Raw genomic sequence first — 19,829 nt, 5'->3', positions numbered from 1 at the left:
TGCCTCCTTGCAGAGAGCAGCAATTTATTTTTCAGATGTTTGATTAGCATGCTAAAAAAATCACCCCCCCAAAAAAACAATTAATCTCACATTTAATAGTTTTATTTCTTAAAATACAAGCAGAAAAAGTGAAGCATCCTGCATGATCTGGAACTAGTAATAGTGTCTCTGCAAGACAAGAGAGCTTGTTAGGTTTGTTCTAATGAACTTGTGAGGTCTAGCAGTACTTTAACTTCTTTGTAGTTCCCAATTTCTCTTTTTTATTCCCTCAAGGTTATACTGATCTGTGCTAAAAGACAACCTCTGACCTATTTTAATTGGAAATTGTCAATCTAAATGTTTCGCCGAATCAGACATTTTGGCCTGGTGTCAACACAAACACATTCCAACAATAACTCTCCAAATTTCCAGATAAGTCTAAAGTTTCAGGACAATTATCCAAATTTTTCCCCATTCTCTGTTGTGACTTTGATGGTAAGAATTTGGACAGTACTGCCATTATGTTCCTCTTGAAATGTCAGGATCCAGGTCAGGCCTTTTTCACAAAATAATCCAATCAAGCCTCGCATTTGTCGAACTTAATGCCCTGGAAGCTAAGCACTGTGCTCTATGCACTACTCTTGACATTTTTAGGAGATTCTTGGCTCTCCAATTTGTTCCCTTTGTACAGAAATGTGGTAGTCCACCCAAGTGGGCATGAGCCAAAGCTACAAAGCAGCTGGCCACTCTGTTTTGTTTCATGTTGATTGAGTAGAAGTTAAAAAACAAAGAGAAGCCCTTGCGTAACGCTTCTTATAAGGGTCATCTACATTAGTAGGGGGGAATGCATGTTAGACAAAAGAGTAAACTGGCCCTTTTACTGCAGAGGCTCATCAGAATGAGAAGTATATTGCCCTGAAGGGGCTGAGGACAGGGGGTGTACCTGGATACAAGGCTGTGTAGGTGGTGGGTGCACTTTGTTTTTGTCCAAGTTGAAGCTTACAGCACTTGAGTTTGACAGGAAGAGTGGAAACGACTGAGGCCGATTAGACACAGCTGTCACTCCATCTACTATCCTTTATAAAGCTGCAACAATAACCGTGAGCTTAATGGTTGGCTCGCTCACGTTGGTGGCATGTATGCATATCACACCGTCCGAAGAGGCTTCACTGTTCCTGTCAGGGAATATTTCCATAAACAAAGAGATTTTCTCCTTAATGTGAATTGTTTATTAATATTGTTAAGTCTGAAATTGCTCAAATGCATCCAGACCTTTTTTTTGTTGTAGGTGTATATCTGTGTTTGCAAAGCAAATTGTGTTTGTGTGTGTGTTTTGGGTTGAGAAGGGCTGTCGGTAGCCTTGGTGGTAAATAGCTGTTTTGGAGGGATTCCTTTTGGACCACAGCCATCCTTATTTGCATGAGCTTTCGGTGAATGGTTTCATCGGACACGCTTTTCAGGAACGAGACAAACACCTCTGCAAATGTGTAAGGGGCCTTTGGAGTCTTGGTCCAGCGCTGGTATTTGTGGGCTTTTCATCTTTTGAGCTACACTGGGGACATTGCTGAAGCAATAGCAGCTGTATGATGGCAGCCAGTTCACAACTTCTTTTCAGGCAAAGATATCATTACAACAGAACCCTTCAGTATAAAATTATCGTATTTTTAGCCTTCAAATGAGTTATTCAGGGTTATGCTTGCATGATCGGCATTACCATCTCAAATATTTGACACCAACATTTTCTTTGTGTACTCTTAATGGGAGCCCATGTGCCACCTGTGGTACTTGTACTATAGATTAAGAACCATGATATTGAAACATTCGTAGTTTACTACAAATGTTCGTTTAAACTGTAAAATAATTGTAACTTTTGTAATGTAAATAAAATGTTGTCTCGTTTCATACTGAACAACAGAATGAATTGTAGTCATATCCATTAAATTACAATTAAATTACAATTAAGTGTGATTAAAAGCAAATATGTTAACATGCTAAGCTGAGATGCTAACTGCCGAACAACTTGATATTATTAATGTAATATTAGCATGCTGGCATGCTAAACTGAGTGGTTAACTTCTGTTCAGCATTGTGACTGAAAGTCGTCGCTATTGTACTCCATTCTGTTCATTCTCATGACTTTACTCTAATCTATATCCTAATGTATGTGTTTGTTTCTCATTTATTCCCTCTCTGACAGTGTTTAATTCTTGATAAATTCATACCTCTACCTGATGAAGATGCTGTCACTCATCGGGCCTTGGACCTGTTGGAGGGAGGCAAGTTCTGGGCGGGTCTCGTCTTTACGAACATGTTCTCTTGGACCACCAGCGTTCCCCCTCATGTCAAGTTCAAGATCCGAATGGACATCGACATAGTGGAGCGCACTAACAAAGTCAAAGACAGGTCAGATTCGGTTTCCAGCAGACTGTAGATATGAAAAAACATAGGATTTAAAATGTGTGTTCGCTTTTCTCAGGTACTGGGACCCAGGCCCCAGAGCTGATCCCATGGATGATTTCCGCTACGTCTGGGGTGGCTTTGCTTACCTCCAGGACATCATAGAGCATGGGATTATCAGGACTCATACAGGAAAAGAGTGGCCTTTGGGTGTCTACCTACAGCAGTTCCCCTATCCCTGCTATGTGGATGACCTGTGAGTGGAAACATATCGTTTTGCACACTTCGTCTGTCAATAAGTAGGTCCTCCATATCATTTCTTTCCTCTCCCAAATTTCCTTCCTCCAGCTTCATGTTGACGTTGAACCGCTGTTTCCCCATCTTCATGGTTCTGGCTTGGGTTTACTCCGTGTCTATGGTAGTTAAGAGCATAGTTCTGGAGAAGGAACTCCGCTTGAAGGAGACCCTGAAAACCATTGGGGTCACCAATGGTGTCATTTGGTCCACCTGGTTTATTGACAGCTTTTTCATGATGGGCACCAGCACAGCTCTATTGACTGCCATCATCATGGTGAGCTTTGTATTTGTACTTCCATACCTGCATGTCTTCCACCTGAAACATCTAATCTATCTCCATGTCTGCTTTCGACATAAACTCGCTTCACAAATCAAAAACGCCAAGTAGTAAACCATTCTGCTGTCAGTTATCACTCTTTGTTTCTTGAACAACTGAATTGATATTAATAGCTCACTTAATGCATACTTTCTCAGTAAATCATTAATGTTAGAATGACTGATACCATGACATCATGAGGATTATGTCAGAGTTCTGCGAGATTTGCAGTAAAGAACTTGTAAATGATTAAAAGCGGGCAGAGACAGCGCCTTCTTCATCTTAATATGGTGGGCTTATGCGACCCCTTGTGGACAGTGTTACATCAAAATGTCCACATTTTGTTGTCAAAGAAAGAGAATGATGATGATGTTGTCTTTTTGACCGACCAAAGCAAAACATACATGTTGATATGATTACAGTATCTGAACCTCGTGTGTGTTTCTTTCCTGTCTTCAGGGAGGGAGGGTTCTGAACTACAGCGACCCTGTCATCCTTTTCCTCTTTCTGCTCTCGTTCACCACTGCCACCATCATGCAGTGCTTCCTGTTCAGCGTCTTCTTTAACCAGGCCAACCTGGCTGCTGCCTGCTGCGGCATCATCTACTTCACCCTCTACTTGCCACACATCTTCTGCTTTGCCTGGCAGGAACGCATCACCAAAGACATGAAGATCATGGCGGTGGGTGCCTCCAACTCAAAACATGGTTATATTTCTCTTTTAATTGATGAGCAGATACCTTGAAAAAGAATTCATCCACCTTAAACCTCCAAATATCTTGTCACGTTACAACCACAAATAGCATTATAAGGGCATATCTCCCATAGACTTATCATCAATGAAAATGCCGCTGGCACAACTCAAAACTTACCAAGACATGACACCCTTATACTGACAGGCTGAATAGGAGAATATATTGACATGAAATCTATTAGTTGCAAACTCATCAAATCTGGGCCAAATGGAAGAATGCAAACTTATTTAAATCCATTTTTAAATGAAATCCATAAGGTAGATAGTTTGCCACAAGCCAGCAAAGAGCCGGTGGAAGGTTCACCGATCACATGAGACCAAAATGAAGCTTTCTGACACATAAAATGTTATTTCTGGCTGAAGACTAACACTGCACAGTTCCTGAACACATCTTTCTGAAAGTAAAACCAAGTCGAATCAAGACTTGGTTTGAGATAAATTAAGATCTATCCTGAAGCAAAGCCTGCGACAGACTGCAAAAGACTTGAGACTGAAGCACACGGACATCCTCTACATGGAAAATGGACTTGGATTTTTTGGCCTCCAGTGCAGCTAGAGCTAGCAAGTGTTGATTCAACAAATTTGGGTTGAAAATAAATTGGTTCCATGCGCATTTCAGATTTTCATTTGAAAAATATTTGGTAAATTTTGTATCATTTTACTTCCACTTTTATATTAAGCTCTACCTTGTGTTGGTTCATAATGTAAACACTAGAAACATAGTCTGAAGTTTGTGATTGGTAACTTGTGAAAAGGTTCAAGGACAATGAATACTTTGACAAGAGACTGTACTGTATGTTCTTCTTCTTACACAACTACGAACTGTTCCCAAACACCATAACCCATTTCTTCATTAGAAGTAAAATTGCTAGTCAAGTAATGGTGGAAAGGATTTGACCATTTTGATTAAATAATGCCTCATCACGCAGAGTCTGCTGTCCCAAGTGGCATTTGGCTTTGGTACAGAGTATCTATCCCGGTATGAGGAGCAAGGGATGGGCTTGCAATGGGACAACATCCAGACCAGTCCTTTGGAGGGAGACGAGTTCTCCTTCCTCACGTCCATCTGCATGATGGGCTTGGACACGGTTCTCTATGCTGCTCTGGCCTGGTACCTGGACAACGTCTTCCCTGGTCAGTGTGCTGAAATGAACCAAAAGGTATGCTTTTGTCATAAAAATATGCTAGCATTCTGTTTTTTTCTTCTTCTTGTCATCACAGGACAGTACGGCATTGGTCGCCCCTTTTACTTCCCCTTGCTGCCATGTTACTGGCTCAACAGTGTTGCCCCAGCCTCTGGTATTTCATTCTTAGCCTGCGTGGAGTATGTTTTAGTGACTTTATACACCAGATAATATTGGTGATTATACCAGGATATTGTGTTATCTTTTTCCAAAGGAAATTACAAAACGGAACTGGAGAAAAAAGGCTTCGACAATCTGACAAACAAGGAGCAAGGAGAGAAAAAGGCTGTTGGGGAAACTGCCGAGCAGGTGGAACCACAAGCTAAGGAGAAGGAGGACATACCTTCATGTGAACATCATGATCAGCGTGAGAAGCTCAGCCACACAGAGCCTAAGAAGAACCAGAAGGATGGTAAACCCAGTATATGACTGTAGCTGCCGTACAGAGTGCTTTTCCATCCCAGACAGGATTCATTGTGTGGAACCCTGATGACCTTGTGTGTGTTTGAACTTGTTGGCATTTGTAAACTCACACCTCTCACCTTCCAGTCTCATGTTTAGTTAATCAGTAGACTCCGTATTGCATTCCGGACACATGATTTCATCAACCTTTAGGCAACAAAATACATTTGTTTCACTCTCTGCACAAACCTAACAGAGTTTAAACTCAGAGACATTTAAAGTCTCGCTCCGGATGGTGGCAAAACAGAGTTGTTTTTGGTGTCCACAGAGGAGCCGTTCTTCGAGGCAGAGCCGGCAGATCTGGTGAAGGGGGTCTGCATCCAAAACCTGGTCAAGGTATTCAGCAACTGCTCCTCGCCAGCCGTCGATGGACTCAGCATCAACTTCTACGAGAGCCAGATTACGGCCTTTCTCGGGCACAACGGAGCCGGGAAGACCACCACCATGTATGTTGCTTAGACTCTCTGCTGGCATGTAAGCAGAATGCTGAACGTGAGAGAGTCTACATCTTCTCTTTGTCCCAGGTCAGTCTTGACTGGAATGTTCCCTCCCACCTCGGGGACGGCCACCATCTACGGCAAGGACATCCGCTCGGACATGGACAGCATTCGCATGTCTCTGGGAATGTGTCCTCAGTACAACATCCTTTTTCAGCAGTATGTCACTTCTCACATATTTAACTGGCATAAGCTGTGCTTTGAAAAAACATTCTTGACCCTTAAACGATTTCACATTCTGTCATGAAAGTGGTGTGGATGGTGGTGAGGCAGACGCTGTAGACCCAGGTATGATGAATAAGGAATTTAATAAGGCAACACACAGTCCAAAAACAGTCCCAAAGCCGGGCAGCACGGCCGAGCTAAAGCCAGGGCTCGACGCCGGTAGCAAACGGTTAACGAGGGACGAAAGGTAGACAGGGCACACAGGAACGGCACGACAAACGCCAAGGGCGGCAAGTAACGACAAGGACCCGACAAAGAACAGACACACAGGTGACACTAAATACACTGGGGGTAATCATAGAAACGAGACACACCTGGGAACAATCAAGGGGAGGACAGGACAACGAAGAGACTTAAGGGGACAGAAAACTCTAAATAAACACAGAAAGACACAGATCATGACAGTACCCCCCCCTCAAGGGCGGCTACCAGACGCCCAAGAAAAAAAAAAAAAAAACCCCAAAAAACCCAACAAGGGTGGGTGGAGGGGTGCCGGACGGCGGGCCAGAGTCCAAACTAACAAAAAAAAACAACCCACAGTCGTGGGCGGAAAAACAAGAAGGGCCAAGAGTCCATAAACAACAAAAAAAAAAACTACCCACAGGGTGGGCGGAGGCAAAGGAGGCGGGAACCACTGAGGTGGTCTGGCGGTCGTCCGCGGCAGCGGGAACTACGGAGGTGGTCCAGCGGCCGTCCGTGGCGCTGGAGACGGGAACCACAGAGGCGGTCCGGCGGTCGCCCGCGGCGCTGGAGGCGGGAACCTTGGAGGTGGTCTAGCGGCCGTCCGCGGCGCCGGAGGTGGCAACGGGGAGTCCCGGGGGCCGCCCACAGACGGCGACGACGAGCCCCCCGAGGCAGGGTCTCTGGTGGAGCACAGGGGGTCTCAGTGGGAACACAGAAGGTCGGGGTCTCAGGAGGATCGTAGGGGGTCTGGGTCTCTGGAGGAACGCAGAGGGTCTCGGGAGTCGGGGTCTCAGGAGGAACGCAGAGGGTCTCGGGAGTCGGGGTCTCAGGAGGAACACTGAGGGTCTCGGTCTCGGGAGGAACGCTGAGGGTCTCGGTCTCGGGAGGAACGCTGAGGGTCTCGGGAGGAACGCTGGAGGTCAGGGTCTCGGGTGGAACGCTGGAGGTCAGGGTCTCGGGTGGAACGCTGGAGGTCAGGGTCTCGGGTGGAACGCTGGAGGTCAGGGTCTCGGGTGGAACGCTGGAGGTCAGGGTCTCGGGTGGAACGCTGGAGGTCAGGGTCTCGGGTGGAACGCCGGCTGGAACGGCCTCCGGTGCGCCGGCAGGAACGCCGGCTGGAACGGCCTCCGGTGCGCCGGCAGGAACGCCGGCTGGAACGGCCTCCGGTGCGCCGGCAGGAACGCCGGCTGGAACGGCCTCCGGTGCGCCGGCGGGTGCGCCGGCTGGGACGCCGGCTGATTCGGCCTCGGGTGCGCCGGCTGGAACGCCGGCTGATTCGGCCTCGGGTGCGCCGGCTGGAACGCCGGCTGATTTGGCCTCGGGTGCGCCGGCTGGAACGCCGGCTGGAACGGTCTCCGGTGCGCCGGCAGGAACGCCGGCTGATTCGGCCTCGGGTGCGCCGGCTGGAACGCCGGCTGAAACGGCCTCGGGTGCGCCAGCTGCGCCGGTTGGGGGTGCTGGTCCCGGAGCTGGAGCTGGATCTGGGCTGGCGGGGAAACTGTGCGGATTGGGAGGCAGAGGGTTACCTCTCAGCACGGCAGCCGCCGTCAGGCACTCCCTCTCTGCCTCCTGTTGCAACTCCGCCAGCCCCAGATGCGGAAGTCGCGGGATCCATTCGTCCAGCATAATCACCAAGCGTGTGGCTATATTCAGGCGGTGACGGGCAGAGTATGGCCTTGCCACCTCTTCGACATAGTCCTTTATGGTTTTCCGCAAGCCCCCTGGGTCCATGATGTAATTAGCGTGCCTCACCGTACAATTGGTCGGGTCCTTCTGTCATGAAAGTGGTGTGGATGGTGGTGAGGCAGACGCTGTAGACCCAGGTATGATGAATAAGGAATTTAATAAGGCAACACACAGTCCAAAAACAGTCCCAAAGCCGGGCAGCACGGCCGAGCTAAAGCCAGGGCTCGACGCCGGTAGCAAACGGTTAACGAGGGACGAAAGGTAGACAGGGCACACAGGAACGGCACGACAAACGCCAAGGGCGGCAAGTAACGACAAGGACCCGACAAAGAACAGACACACAGGTCACTGGGGGTAATCATAGAAACGAGACACACCTGGGAACAATCAAGGGGAGGACAGGACAACGAAGAGACTTAAGGGGACAGAAAACTCTAAATAAACACAGAAAGACACAGATCATGACACATTCAACCCTTAAAGATTTGTGCTTTTCACAACCACAAATCTTGAAGTATTGTGTTGGGATTTTCTGTCACGTTTGGCATATTTCTGAGGTTGTTATCTTGCTGGTACCTGGACACCTGCCCTAGTCTCAAATCCTTTGAAACCTCAAGATTTTCCTCCAGGACTGCCCTGTTTTTAGCTCTTCCTGTTACCTCAATTCAGTTTCTTTATCCTTCTGACCATGAATTTGGCTCCGCTGCACTTCCCAATGGGGAGGGGACTGTACATGGTGTTTTACGCTGTTTAATACCCTACATAGTCTTCTACATGTAAGTCAAAAAGTTCAATGTCTTCTACTTCTTCTACTCTGTCCCACATACCTACCTGGCTTGTGCCAAAATGCAAACAGGACTTTCATAGCTTTATTTGAACACATGATTTCTTTGGGGAGTAATTTGTAGAATACAAAACTAATTATTTCTCCGTACTATAATTCTTTTACCTGAGTTGTGGATCTTTGTAGTTGCTTTAGGCATTTTGACTCTTTGATTAAATAATGTTCTCCTAAAAACCTGAGTCTTTTAGACAGACAGCCATGGCTTGGTAGGTTTGCGGTGTCCTACTCTTTCATTTTTTTGATGATGGATTAAAAAGCTCTTCATAGGGATTTAAATCCATTAAATATGGTCTTATAATCTAGTCCTGCTTTAAAGTTTTCCACTGATTTATCCTTTAATTGTTTGATGTGCCTCTTGTTCTTCATGATTCTGTTTGTTCTTTAACATTTTCTAACAAACCTTTACAGAGCATCTACTGTAGATTGATGCTGAAGATTATTACTTCCATTCACTTTCCTTTGTAAATAATTTTTTTAAGCCATCGTGTATTTTCAACTCTCAATTGTCCAGTACTACCACACATAAACCCAATGAAAGATATTAAAAATTGAAGTTGCAACTTGAAACTTCAAACTAAAACTTCAGGTTTTAGCATCTTTTGAGGTTTTAGGTCTTAACTTGGAAAAACGGTGGCACTCATTTGTACCAACTGCTTGTTCCTCAGCATGACGGTGGCAGAGCACATTCTCTTCTACACGCTGCTGAAAGGCCGTCCAATAGCTGAGGCTGAGGAAGAGGTGGAGAACATGCTGCAGGATCTGGGCCTTCCCCACAAGAGAGACGAACTGACCCAGAATCTCTCAGGTCTTTTTAGAATCACGTGCATCCCTTGCCCTCTGGCACACACAAAGAAAACACACACTTAACCGTTGTTTCGACGTCCAGGGGGAATGCAGAGGAAGTTGTCGGTAGCTTTGGCTTTTGTTGGTGGAGCCAAGGTGGTGATCCTGGATGAGCCCACCTCAGGGGTGGACCCGTACTCCAGGCGCTCGATTTGGGACTTACTGCTCAAATACCGTCTGGGTAATACAGATTATTCTAATTCACACCACAGGAAAATATCACCTGTATTCGTGATTATGTGATACATCAAATATCCATCCGTCTTTCCTTCTCTCACCATCACGTGTCTTGATTTGTGGTTTTCAGGACGCACAGTTATCATGTCCACCCACCACATGGATGAGGCTGACCTGCTGAGTGACCGAGTGGCCATCATCTCTCAGGGTCGCCTTTGCTGCTGCGGCTCACCCATCTTCCTTAAGAACTGCTTTGGGGCAGGCTTTTACCTCACTCTGGTTCGCAGGATGAAGCACGAGCCGCCTAATGTGAGGAACTGGGAAAATGAAACCTTTTGTTTGTCTGAAACACAGTAGATTGAAAAGTCTGTGAGAACTCTTGAAATGCTTAACTTCATGTAGAGCAAGCTTGACTGGCATCTGTACAGATGTGTAAAAACAGTATAGAAGTATAGTTTTTCGTTTTTGCCTGAACTTAACCTCAGCTTGAGGGAGACGTAGAGGTCATGACACAGTGGATTGTAAAAGTACAGAAAAATGCTTCTCCCATCATTTAATCCTGGTATCGTTTCATCCAACCAACCAGGCTAGCTGTGACTGCACACAGGACTGCTCGTGTAAATGCTCCAAATGTTCGAAGTTTAAAGCCAACCAGGAAGAAAGCCAAACCCCAGACAGACAGCTGGATGGTAAGATCTTGCCATTCACCTCCTTGTGATGTGTGTGGTTGGTGGCCAATCTTCTCTCCTGTTACAAAAACAGTGGAGAGTAATCTCTTGAATACTGTCTTTTCACACTTCCAAAACACAAAATATTACCAAGTAATAAATAAGCTAAAATAACTCAAAAGTAACTTTTCAGCAAGATACTTGAAGTCACCAAAACTAATTTACAAGTAACTTTTTTAGCAAGAAAAAAAAAGCTGGTTTTAAGTAAATAATTTCTTAATATTGATGAAAAAGTTATTGTTTTATTGGCAGATAAATTAACCTATAACATGGGAAAAATGTCTTGTTATGAGTGAAATAATCTGCCACTGGAACAAGAACTTTTTCATCAATATTAAGAAATGATTTACTTAAAACAAGCTCCTATTTCTTGCTAAAAAAGGTACTTGTAAGTTAGTTTTGTCTTATTTCAAGTATATCAAGATATTTACACTAGAAACTAGACCAAAATTACTTGGTAAGACTTTTGTGTTTTTGCAGTGCACTGGATTGTAGTCAGTCCACTGTGCACACCTAAAACTCATCTGTTTACGGTTTTAGTTATTATTAGAAAAATTCAAATCTACATTTGACTTGCAATGTCAGTGATTTTCTTCTGTTCTTCTTTGCTGATTATCATCCAATGTGCAGCACAGCCCTAAACTGCCACTGCTAACAAGCATATTAATAAGTCTCTAAGAATATTTGAAAAATAATTTGTTTAAAATTTCTATTATTCTACTGTGGTCGGTAACCGCACTACATGGTAGTAGGAAGTTGTTCACTGTAACATATTAAGGTTTTCAGAGATGGGATAGCAAGGACCATAAAATCCTTCAAACTAAATTTACCCATCCTGGTGAAAAAAGGAACATCTTACCTCTTCCACCCATTTCCAGGTAACATGGAAAGCATCACAGCCTTGGTCCACCACCACGTTCCACAGGCTTGTCTCATCGAGGCCATCGGACAGGAGCTCACCTTTCTGCTGCCGAATCGGGACTTCCAGCCCAGGACGTACGCCAGCCTCTTCAGGGAGCTGGAGGAAACCCTGGTGGACATCGGCCTCAGCAGTTTTGGTGTGTCCGACACCTCCCTGGAGGAGGTTGGTGGAACTAATCAAAAAATAATTATAGTTTCCAATTACAGCCACATTTTAAGCCCATCAAAAATCTCCTGGTCCATATCTATTACATTGTCTTAAATAGTTTTCCTTAATCAGGACATAGTGCAAATACAGTAAATACATAGGAGGTGCTGTGTAAGAACAAGTTTAAATAAGTCAAAAAGGTGTGGATCTTTTTAATAACTTTTTTTCTCAAGGAAAGGGGTTCATTGTAAATCTAAAGTCTAAGAAATGAATATACTTTCTTGCAGATTTTTCTGAAAGTCACAGCAAATGGGAATGCAACCAACAGGAAATGTAGTCAAGGTATCTCAAGGCAAAAGCAAAAAATAGTAATAGTGGTACCTCCATTTTGTGTCCTTGTTCCACATTTTGTTCCAACCTGCCATTTTGTTCCTGTTGCCAACAATTAATTTACAGGTACCTTTCACTTAATTTAAAGAAAAATACTTGGATTATTTGTTGTAAAAGTGCAAAAGAAACATCTTTAAGGTATGATTTGACCTATTTTCTTTACAAAATGTCTTGTGTAAGAGGGATTTTTTTTGCCTAACAGAAACAATTGGCATGAAGAGTCCATAAACCTTACAAAATACAAAATGGCAAAGGGGCAAAATGACTAACAAAATCCCCTTATTAGCTCCCCACTGTTGTAAAAAGTGATTTTGTATCCACTCTAGCTTTAACCATGTATCAATCTACCTCCTGTCCTGTGTGTCTTGTCTTTTGTATCATTTCTTTTAAACTTTCAGACAGGAAATCATTGCAACAGATTTGTCGAGCTAGTCTCTGTGGATTCAACAGAGTGGCTGTTGATGTGGAGGCGCAAAAAGGTGACAGTGGCTTTCAGCTCTCAAGAACTGCAGCTGTTGTCCAACAAACATGTTGTTTGAGTTTTTAAAGAAAGAGAAAATAAAAGAATAATTTGACATTCCGACAAATGTGACAACATTCTTTAAGAGAAAGCATAGGCGGATAGTAGGTTGCTAATGCCTGGGAGGCTTAGCGTTGTAAAAAGACAGCAATTTCCAGGGTGAGGTTGGTACAATACAAAATACAACACAAAACCTGACTGTCTACATGTGAGAATCCTACAAAACAACACCTCATCATGACATGACTTACATGTTTGAAAGATTGATATAGGATTTAACCCCATACACCCACAGTTTGCTCCAACTTAAGCTTGCTGTTAGATTGTGTGTCATTAGGCTAAACATGTTAGCATCTCACCACCACTTTATGTCACAACTTTAGAATAAACCTTCATAAGTCCCCTCTGGGTAGTCTTTCTACAGTAGAACAAAAGATATTTTTATATTTGAAAAATATACTTCGCTATGTTTTGCAGGATAACAGCACAAAGAGCATCACATCATAGTAGCTTATAAGACCAGCTATTTATAATGAGGTTATGCTGCATTTGATTTATCTCGGAAGTCGGGGATCTGGGAAATCTCAGAAAGATATTGGATCCAAGCTAACTGTGTTTGACTAGGAAATTTTAATATCAATGGGAAAACCAAGAAAATAAGCTAATAAGAAAGCATTAAGTGTCTCCATTTAATGCTTTCAAACACTAATAAATAGCTTTTGTACAGCAGCATGTGTTCCACTTCTTCATTGAGACACAAAACGAATGAAGTTGCAATATATTATACTTGCAAGTTTCACTGCATTTTATGTGAACGGCAGCCATATTGAATAATAAACTCAGGAAAGCTTGACTTTCCAACTCAGAATTCTAACTTCATGTGAGCGATCTGGTTTTATTTCCAACTGAGAAACCAAGTCCAAACATGGCATATTGTTAGTCACCAATTTCATCTGGCATGATTGTATTGCAAATAATAAACTCTATTAGTCTTGCTGACCAATAGATTTTGACTGTTGCATCTAGAAATCAATGTTTGGGTACCTACAGTTTTAAATATATTAGTGCAAGTTACTTCATGCAGATGTGGTTTCTTGTTTTTTATTTTTTCAGAGACCAATGGCCATGGCCCAAATGAGTTCCCAGAGGGCAGCGCAGGTAAAGGATCCTACCAGGTCAGAGGCGTCTGTCTCATCATCAAACAGTTCCTGGCTCTGTTAATCAAGAGGTGGCATCATGCCACACGCTCCTACAAAGACTTCATTGCCCAGGTTACCTTTCTGTGATTTTTCATGCTAAGTCAGCTACTATTTATCATGCTCAGTGTGCTCTGACAAGGCACATAGATGTTTTGTAGTTAATAAATTCATAGCCTATATTTAACATACTATAGGTAAACTTCAAAGTTAAAGTTCACAAGTTTATTTTTTAGGAAATATCAGTCTATTTTCTAACACCAGAAAAGACTATCTGAAAAGCTTCATAGGGGTATGAATACGTTTGAAACGCACATTTCAGAATTGTTTCATTGTTTTTAAAGTGTAATTATTTCTTTGGTTCTGGCAGATTGTCCTTCCAGCCAGTTTTGTCTTCTTAGCACTGATGTTTACTCTCATAGTCCCGCCTTTTGGAGAGTATCCAAGTGTGACCCTCACTCCTTGGATGTATGGGAGACAGTACACATTCTTCAGGTGGACGCAAAATCATTGTGCTTTTTGAATTCAGCTAAAATAGACGAAGAGATGTAAAGTTAGAAGACTGAAATTTCTCCATTGCAGCAATGAGCGTCCCATGGATGCACAGATGAGATATTTTGGGGAGGTTTTGCTTGACAAGCCTGGTTTTGGGACCCGCTGCATGGCCGATGAACCTTTGGAGTAAGTAGATGTGATTGCTATGGATGCGTCTTGTGTTTATTTCTGGAATACTGTGGCTCACAGAACGGCTCAATTTCATCCCATCCTAGAGATTTCCCATGCAATAACATCACCACAGAGTGGGAGATGCCGATGGTCAACCCTTCCTTGATAGAAATGCTGGAGAGCCCAAAGTGGACTCCTCTAAGATCCTCTCCGGAATGTCAATGCAGCACATCCAAGAAACTCACCATGCTCCCTGTGTGTCCTGAAGGAGCTGGAGGTCTGCCACCTCCACAGGTCGGTTGGTACTGAATATACTCAGACTTTTGTGCAGAAAAGCAAAACATTACTTTAGATAAATCATCTGATGAGAATCTAGAATCACTTTTTTCCCCCTTGTTTTGCTTTTTAGAGGATCCAGTCAACTGGAGATGTTCTGTTCGACCTTACTGGCAGGAACATCTCTGACTACCTTGTGAAAACGTATCCCACCCTTATCAGGACCAGGTATGGAGCCCTTAGAACAAAATATATAGACTTGGCTTGGAGGTCTTTATTGGAGTAGCGTAAACAGAATTTAATATCTCTGTTTGATCTCTCTGCAGCTTGAAAAGCAAATATTGGGTGAATGAGCAGAGGTAAATACCAGCCATATTACACAGTGAAAATATACTTATAATATCACATGATGACAACTCATGCTCATCTTGAAGTACAATTCACAGACAGATGTTTGTGTTGTATCTCCCTCTTGTGGTCAGATTGTTTACTGCAGATACTCCTCTGACTTAGATGCAGAAACAACTAAACCAGAGAAGATGTGCAGGTTTCCTTAAGAGGTTTCTCTGTGGTGTCCAGGTATGGAGGCATATCAGCGGGTGGACAGCTTCCTGTTTTAGGAGTGCAGCCGAAGACGCTGCAGGACTTAGCAGCTCAGCTGGGACAACTTCTGAACCTTACTGGGGTGAGGCTGAAAGGAAATAGTTAAGAATCTCTGAAATAAAGTTGTGTTAAAAGGTTACAGGTAGTTATTTGCAGTAGATAACTCCAATCTCTTTTGTTTTGGGTGGTTATTTAAAGAGTAACTGATATTTAAATAATAAATATAAAACGGAGGTGGTGCAGCGCCAAAAACTCTTTCTGTGTGAAACATGTACTGACAATGTAAGCTCTTTTTAGTGAGAGTAACTGTCAAATGCAAATGGACAGTTAGGTGGTGCAAAAAGGTAAAATAATTAAAATACCTAAAGAGCTTTAGTTTATATAAAAAATATATATATACTGTATATACTGGTAATGTATTTTACACTGTTTGAATTTTCTATATTTTAGTCACCCTGACTAGAATTGGCTTACATAGTCTGTTCCCAAGTTCACACCTCCTTCCTCAATTTCTCCTGTAAATAGTCATGTCTAAATACTTTCACCAAGAAAACTTGGTGTATAAAATAAACTGCCGTGTGCTGTCCTTAGTCTTATGACCAGCTTTTGGGACCAACTAATCTGCATTTATCTGAATCAAGACAGTAAGAGAGTCAGAGGTCTGACGTTCAATTTAAGTCTGACCGTAAGTCTTGTACTGAGAACAAATATTGCTCTTGCCCCTTGTTTCACGCAGGAAGATAATTTATGGTGCACAGCCCTCTGCTTATATTTTTCTGGCATTTATTATTATTATTATTAGCTTCTTTGTAAGACACGATCCAATGCAAATAGAACAATAAATTAGAAATTCATGAAATAGATGAAACAAGATGATTTTGACGTTGAAAGTATTTTAAGAAAATAAAAGTCAATTTTGGTCTTGGCTCTTCTTGATATTCTGATCTGAATTTATACTGGAGAAAGGAACCCAGACAATCAGCTACTACTTAAAACCTTTCATCTATTCTTTTATGGGATTGTTTGAGATTAACTTCCATTTAAAAGCCTTCTTAACATATTGTTGCTTTATAAAGGTAACCATAACATTTTATTTCAGGGTCAATACTCCAAAGAAACACTTAAAGGAATAGGGAAGTTCCTCAGGTACATGGAAACAGAAAACAATGTCAAGGTTAGTACTTTACAGCTCAGCAGTTGGGTAAACTATCTAGATATGGATCAAATATGAAATACACGATACATGTTACATTATGGTAATCAGTTGCAGTTTTTCCTAGGTTTGGTATAACAATAAGGGCTGGCATGCCATGGTGTCTTTTATGAACGTGGCCAATAATGCCATCCTTCGCGCAAATCTCCCAAAAGGAGCAGATCTGAATGAATACGGGATCACAGTTGTCAACCATCCTCTGAACCTGACCAAAGACCAGCTGTCTGAGATCACCGTGTGAGTGACCTTCGGCCTCATCGTTCTTCTTCCATCCATTTTCTTGAATTGTTCACCAGTCATTATTAGAACACAGCAAATAATCACGTTTTCCTTTCATCCCAGCTCATGAAAGCTCTTCTACTTCTCCTTTTCCAGGCTCACTACTTCGGTGGACGCAGTGGTGGCCATTTGCGTCATCTTCGCCATGTCGTTCGTCCCAGCTAGTTTCGTCCTTTACCTCATCCAGGAGAGGGTCACTCAGGCCAAACTCCTGCAGTTTGTTAGTGGCGTTAGTCCGCTGGTGTATTGGACGGCCAACTTTCTGTGGGACATGGTACAGTGGCCCAGTTACCTTTTTGAGATTGCTGGCATAATCTAGGCCATGTAATTAGAGCTTTCACTGAGGCTCTCTGTCACTACCTCCAGGTGAATTACTCCATCAGTGCAGCGATGGTGGTGGAAATTTTCCTGTTTTTCGATAAGAGATGTTACACCTCACCAACCAACCTGCAGCCCCTTATTGCCCTGCTCATGCTATATGGGTGAGTTGGACCAAGTCATGTTGTCTGTTTTAAAGGTCCTTCTTTTTTTCAAATGTAGGAACAAAAACAGAAAAGTAAGTTAGTGTAACAATACCACAACTGGGTTTTTTAGGAGCAATCCTAGCCCAAAATAGGAAATGTCAATTAGTATTTGCACCCCTGATAAAGAAATATCTAAAAAAAAAAAATATTCCAGCCTTCCCACTGTTAATTTGAGTGCTTTTCACACAAAATAATGTCACGAGAAATAATTATTTCACAAAATCACTGGTGCAACACTTCTCAGCACCCCTACAACTCCTTTTTAATAAAAGTAAGTGGATAATACTTTAACTTTATTCGTTTTTCCAAGCTGTGTAGGATCTTTTAATTGGTCATCCATGAGCTCCTGTTCCCTTGGGTATAAATATGATGTGGCAGAGGTGCCCATTTATCTTAGCCACTAAATGGAAAATACAAGAGAACATACCATTCTGCTTAAGAGTCTAAACATAGCTACAAGAACATCCCAACTTCCCTAAACATGCCTTCATCTACAGTCAGAGTGATAATTAAACAGTTTAAACAAGTGCAGCTGTGACAAACGACAATGTTTAAGATATGTTAAAATATCAGGGATAATTGTTTGAATAAGAAATGATGTAAGAGCAAAAAAAAGAGAGTTTATATCAAGACATTTTGCCCTTCATTACCAGTGCTGGCAATAACTGATGCAAAAAACTGATGGAAAAATTAACATTGTCTGCAAATACAAATTTGTTGTTAAGGTCCACACCTGATCTGGGTAATCATGACTAACAGGATGTGAACGTGTATCAGTATCGTTCATCGTTTCAGACGAATTGACTCTCTTTCCCAGCTGGTCCGTGACACCCATGATGTACCCCATGTCCTTCGTCTTCAGCATCCCCAGCACAGCCTACGTCTCTCTGTCCTGCATCAACCTCTTCATCGGGATCAACAGCAGTGCCATCACCTTCATCCTGGACCTGTTTGAGAGCTCTACAGTAGGTCCATGGCGAATGTCAACCTAAAGTCAACAAGTTTCCCTGCCACTTACAATTTCCTTCTTTTTTCAATTCAGGGTCTTTACAGATTCAACCAGATGTTAAAGACAGTGTTGCTCATCTTTCCCCATTACTGCCTTGGTAGAGGTCTCATAGACATGGCCATGAATCAGGCTGTGACTGACGTCTATGCTCGCTTTGGTAATCACACCACTTTTCTGTATCTCTCAAGCTTCCAACCACTGTCTGAGCATGATGAATGTCTAGTCACTCCAGGTGTCACAGATCAGATTCTATATATTCACTCTAGTACTGTGGCTTGCAAAAACATTCGCACCTTTTGGACCTTTTCATATTTTTGCAACATTGGAACCTCTGAACTAGATTGTATTTTATTTGGATTTAAAGTGACAGACCAAGATAAAGTAGTGGATAATTGTGAAGCATGTATTCTACACACTACACCAAACTTTGAAAAATGATTGCTTAACGCAAACACCATTCGAATGTGGCACAACTACAAACCTTCCAAGAGCATCGATGAGAGAAGCAGCCAAGAGAGCCATGGTAACTGTGGAGGAGTTGCAAAGATTAGGAAAATACTATAAAGTCCCTTTACACGGACTTTAACTTGTTCTTCCCCAGTCAACACACTGAAGACTGTGAATATTGAGTAACGAAATGGAAACACGTGTAATGGGTATCCAATGTACATCAGTCTGAAACAGCCACAAATAAGAAAACAAATATTTCAAGTATGCTGTGTTTATCTGTCGCCTCAGGTGAGGATTACAGTCCAGATCCCTTTAACTGGGACTTCATTGGGAAGAACCTGTTCTGCATGGCCATTGAGGGATTTGTCTATTTCATCCTCAACATCCTGTTTCAGTACCGCTTCTTCCTGGATCACTGGTAAAGGACGGGAAAACTTCACAACACATTTCTAAGATGCGATGTCATTTCTAGGTAGGTGGAAATTGGATTTGCTAAGAAAGCTTTTTAAATTTTTTTTATTTGTTATAATTATAGGATTTCAGATAGCCCAAAGCCTCATATGCTGGAGGAAGATAAAGATGTGGCGGAGGAAAGGGAGCGAATCCACAGGAGTAAAAATACATTTGATATTTTACGTATAAAAGACCTGTCCAAGGTGAGAGATTTCAATATATGAGCTTTAGACAGAAATAGTGATTGAAAACTAAACAAGTCAGGATTCATTTCGTTGTTATTGGACCAGACGTACAGAGGAACAATGATCCCCGCGGTGGATCGGATCTGTGTTGGAGTTTCACCCGGAGAGGTGTGTCCGGCTTTCTTTAAATCCGTCCCGAACAGCTGCTCTCAGCAGTAGACAGTCGGATAACTTTTTATTTGTTGTTTCATTATTTTCTTCTCCTCTTCATCTGCAGTGCTTTGGCCTGCTGGGAGTAAATGGAGCCGGGAAGACCACAACGTTTAAGATGCTAACTGGAGACATAGACGTGACGTCAGGAGAGGCTTCTGTCTCCGGCTACAGGTTCACGATATAAACAATACGATTTAATGTCAATATTAAAA

The 19,829-nt window shown here is 42.7% G+C and overlaps 1 protein-coding gene across 4 annotated transcripts in view; it reads left to right on the top strand.

Moving 5' to 3' along the window:
• abca4a (ATP-binding cassette, sub-family A (ABC1), member 4a) overlaps positions 1–19,829 on the top strand; it is a 41,759-nt gene that overhangs the window by 18,720 nt on the left and 3,210 nt on the right. For 2 of the 4 annotated variants that reach the window (XM_028004821.1, XM_028004818.1), the window contains 33 exons: positions 2,177–2,382; positions 2,456–2,632; positions 2,725–2,947; positions 3,449–3,670; positions 4,672–4,876; positions 4,964–5,041; positions 5,141–5,338; positions 5,657–5,834; positions 5,913–6,044; positions 9,489–9,628; positions 9,710–9,847; positions 9,974–10,152; positions 10,430–10,532; positions 11,450–11,655; positions 11,928–11,982; positions 12,429–12,509; positions 13,664–13,821; positions 14,117–14,241; positions 14,329–14,427; positions 14,517–14,706; positions 14,822–14,916; positions 15,015–15,047; positions 15,268–15,373; positions 16,391–16,465; positions 16,572–16,741; positions 16,880–17,057; positions 17,150–17,265; positions 18,125–18,272; positions 18,350–18,473; positions 19,055–19,184; positions 19,302–19,422; positions 19,510–19,572; positions 19,682–19,788. In XM_028004821.1, coding sequence (XP_027860622.1) covers positions 2,177–2,382; positions 2,456–2,632; positions 2,725–2,947; positions 3,449–3,670; positions 4,672–4,876; positions 4,964–5,041; positions 5,141–5,338; positions 5,657–5,834; positions 5,913–6,044; positions 9,489–9,628; positions 9,710–9,847; positions 9,974–10,152; positions 10,430–10,532; positions 11,450–11,655; positions 11,928–11,982; positions 12,429–12,509; positions 13,664–13,821; positions 14,117–14,241; positions 14,329–14,427; positions 14,517–14,706; positions 14,822–14,916; positions 15,015–15,047; positions 15,268–15,373; positions 16,391–16,465; positions 16,572–16,741; positions 16,880–17,057; positions 17,150–17,265; positions 18,125–18,272; positions 18,350–18,473; positions 19,055–19,184; positions 19,302–19,422; positions 19,510–19,572; positions 19,682–19,788 — 4,559 coding nt within the window. The remainder of the gene's footprint in view (positions 1–2,176; positions 2,383–2,455; positions 2,633–2,724; positions 2,948–3,448; positions 3,671–4,671; positions 4,877–4,963; positions 5,042–5,140; positions 5,339–5,656; positions 5,835–5,912; positions 6,045–9,488; positions 9,629–9,709; positions 9,848–9,973; positions 10,153–10,429; positions 10,533–11,449; positions 11,656–11,927; positions 11,983–12,428; positions 12,510–13,663; positions 13,822–14,116; positions 14,242–14,328; positions 14,428–14,516; positions 14,707–14,821; positions 14,917–15,014; positions 15,048–15,267; positions 15,374–16,390; positions 16,466–16,571; positions 16,742–16,879; positions 17,058–17,149; positions 17,266–18,124; positions 18,273–18,349; positions 18,474–19,054; positions 19,185–19,301; positions 19,423–19,509; positions 19,573–19,681; positions 19,789–19,829) is intronic. The other 2 variants (XM_028004819.1, XM_028004820.1) reach the window with 2 other exon arrangements.

This window comes from Xiphophorus couchianus, chromosome 21 (assembly GCF_001444195.1).
Source record: "Xiphophorus couchianus chromosome 21, X_couchianus-1.0, whole genome shotgun sequence".
Classification (NCBI taxonomy): domain Eukaryota; kingdom Metazoa; phylum Chordata; class Actinopteri; order Cyprinodontiformes; family Poeciliidae; genus Xiphophorus; species Xiphophorus couchianus.
This window is presented reverse-complemented; position numbering and strand designations above follow the sequence as displayed.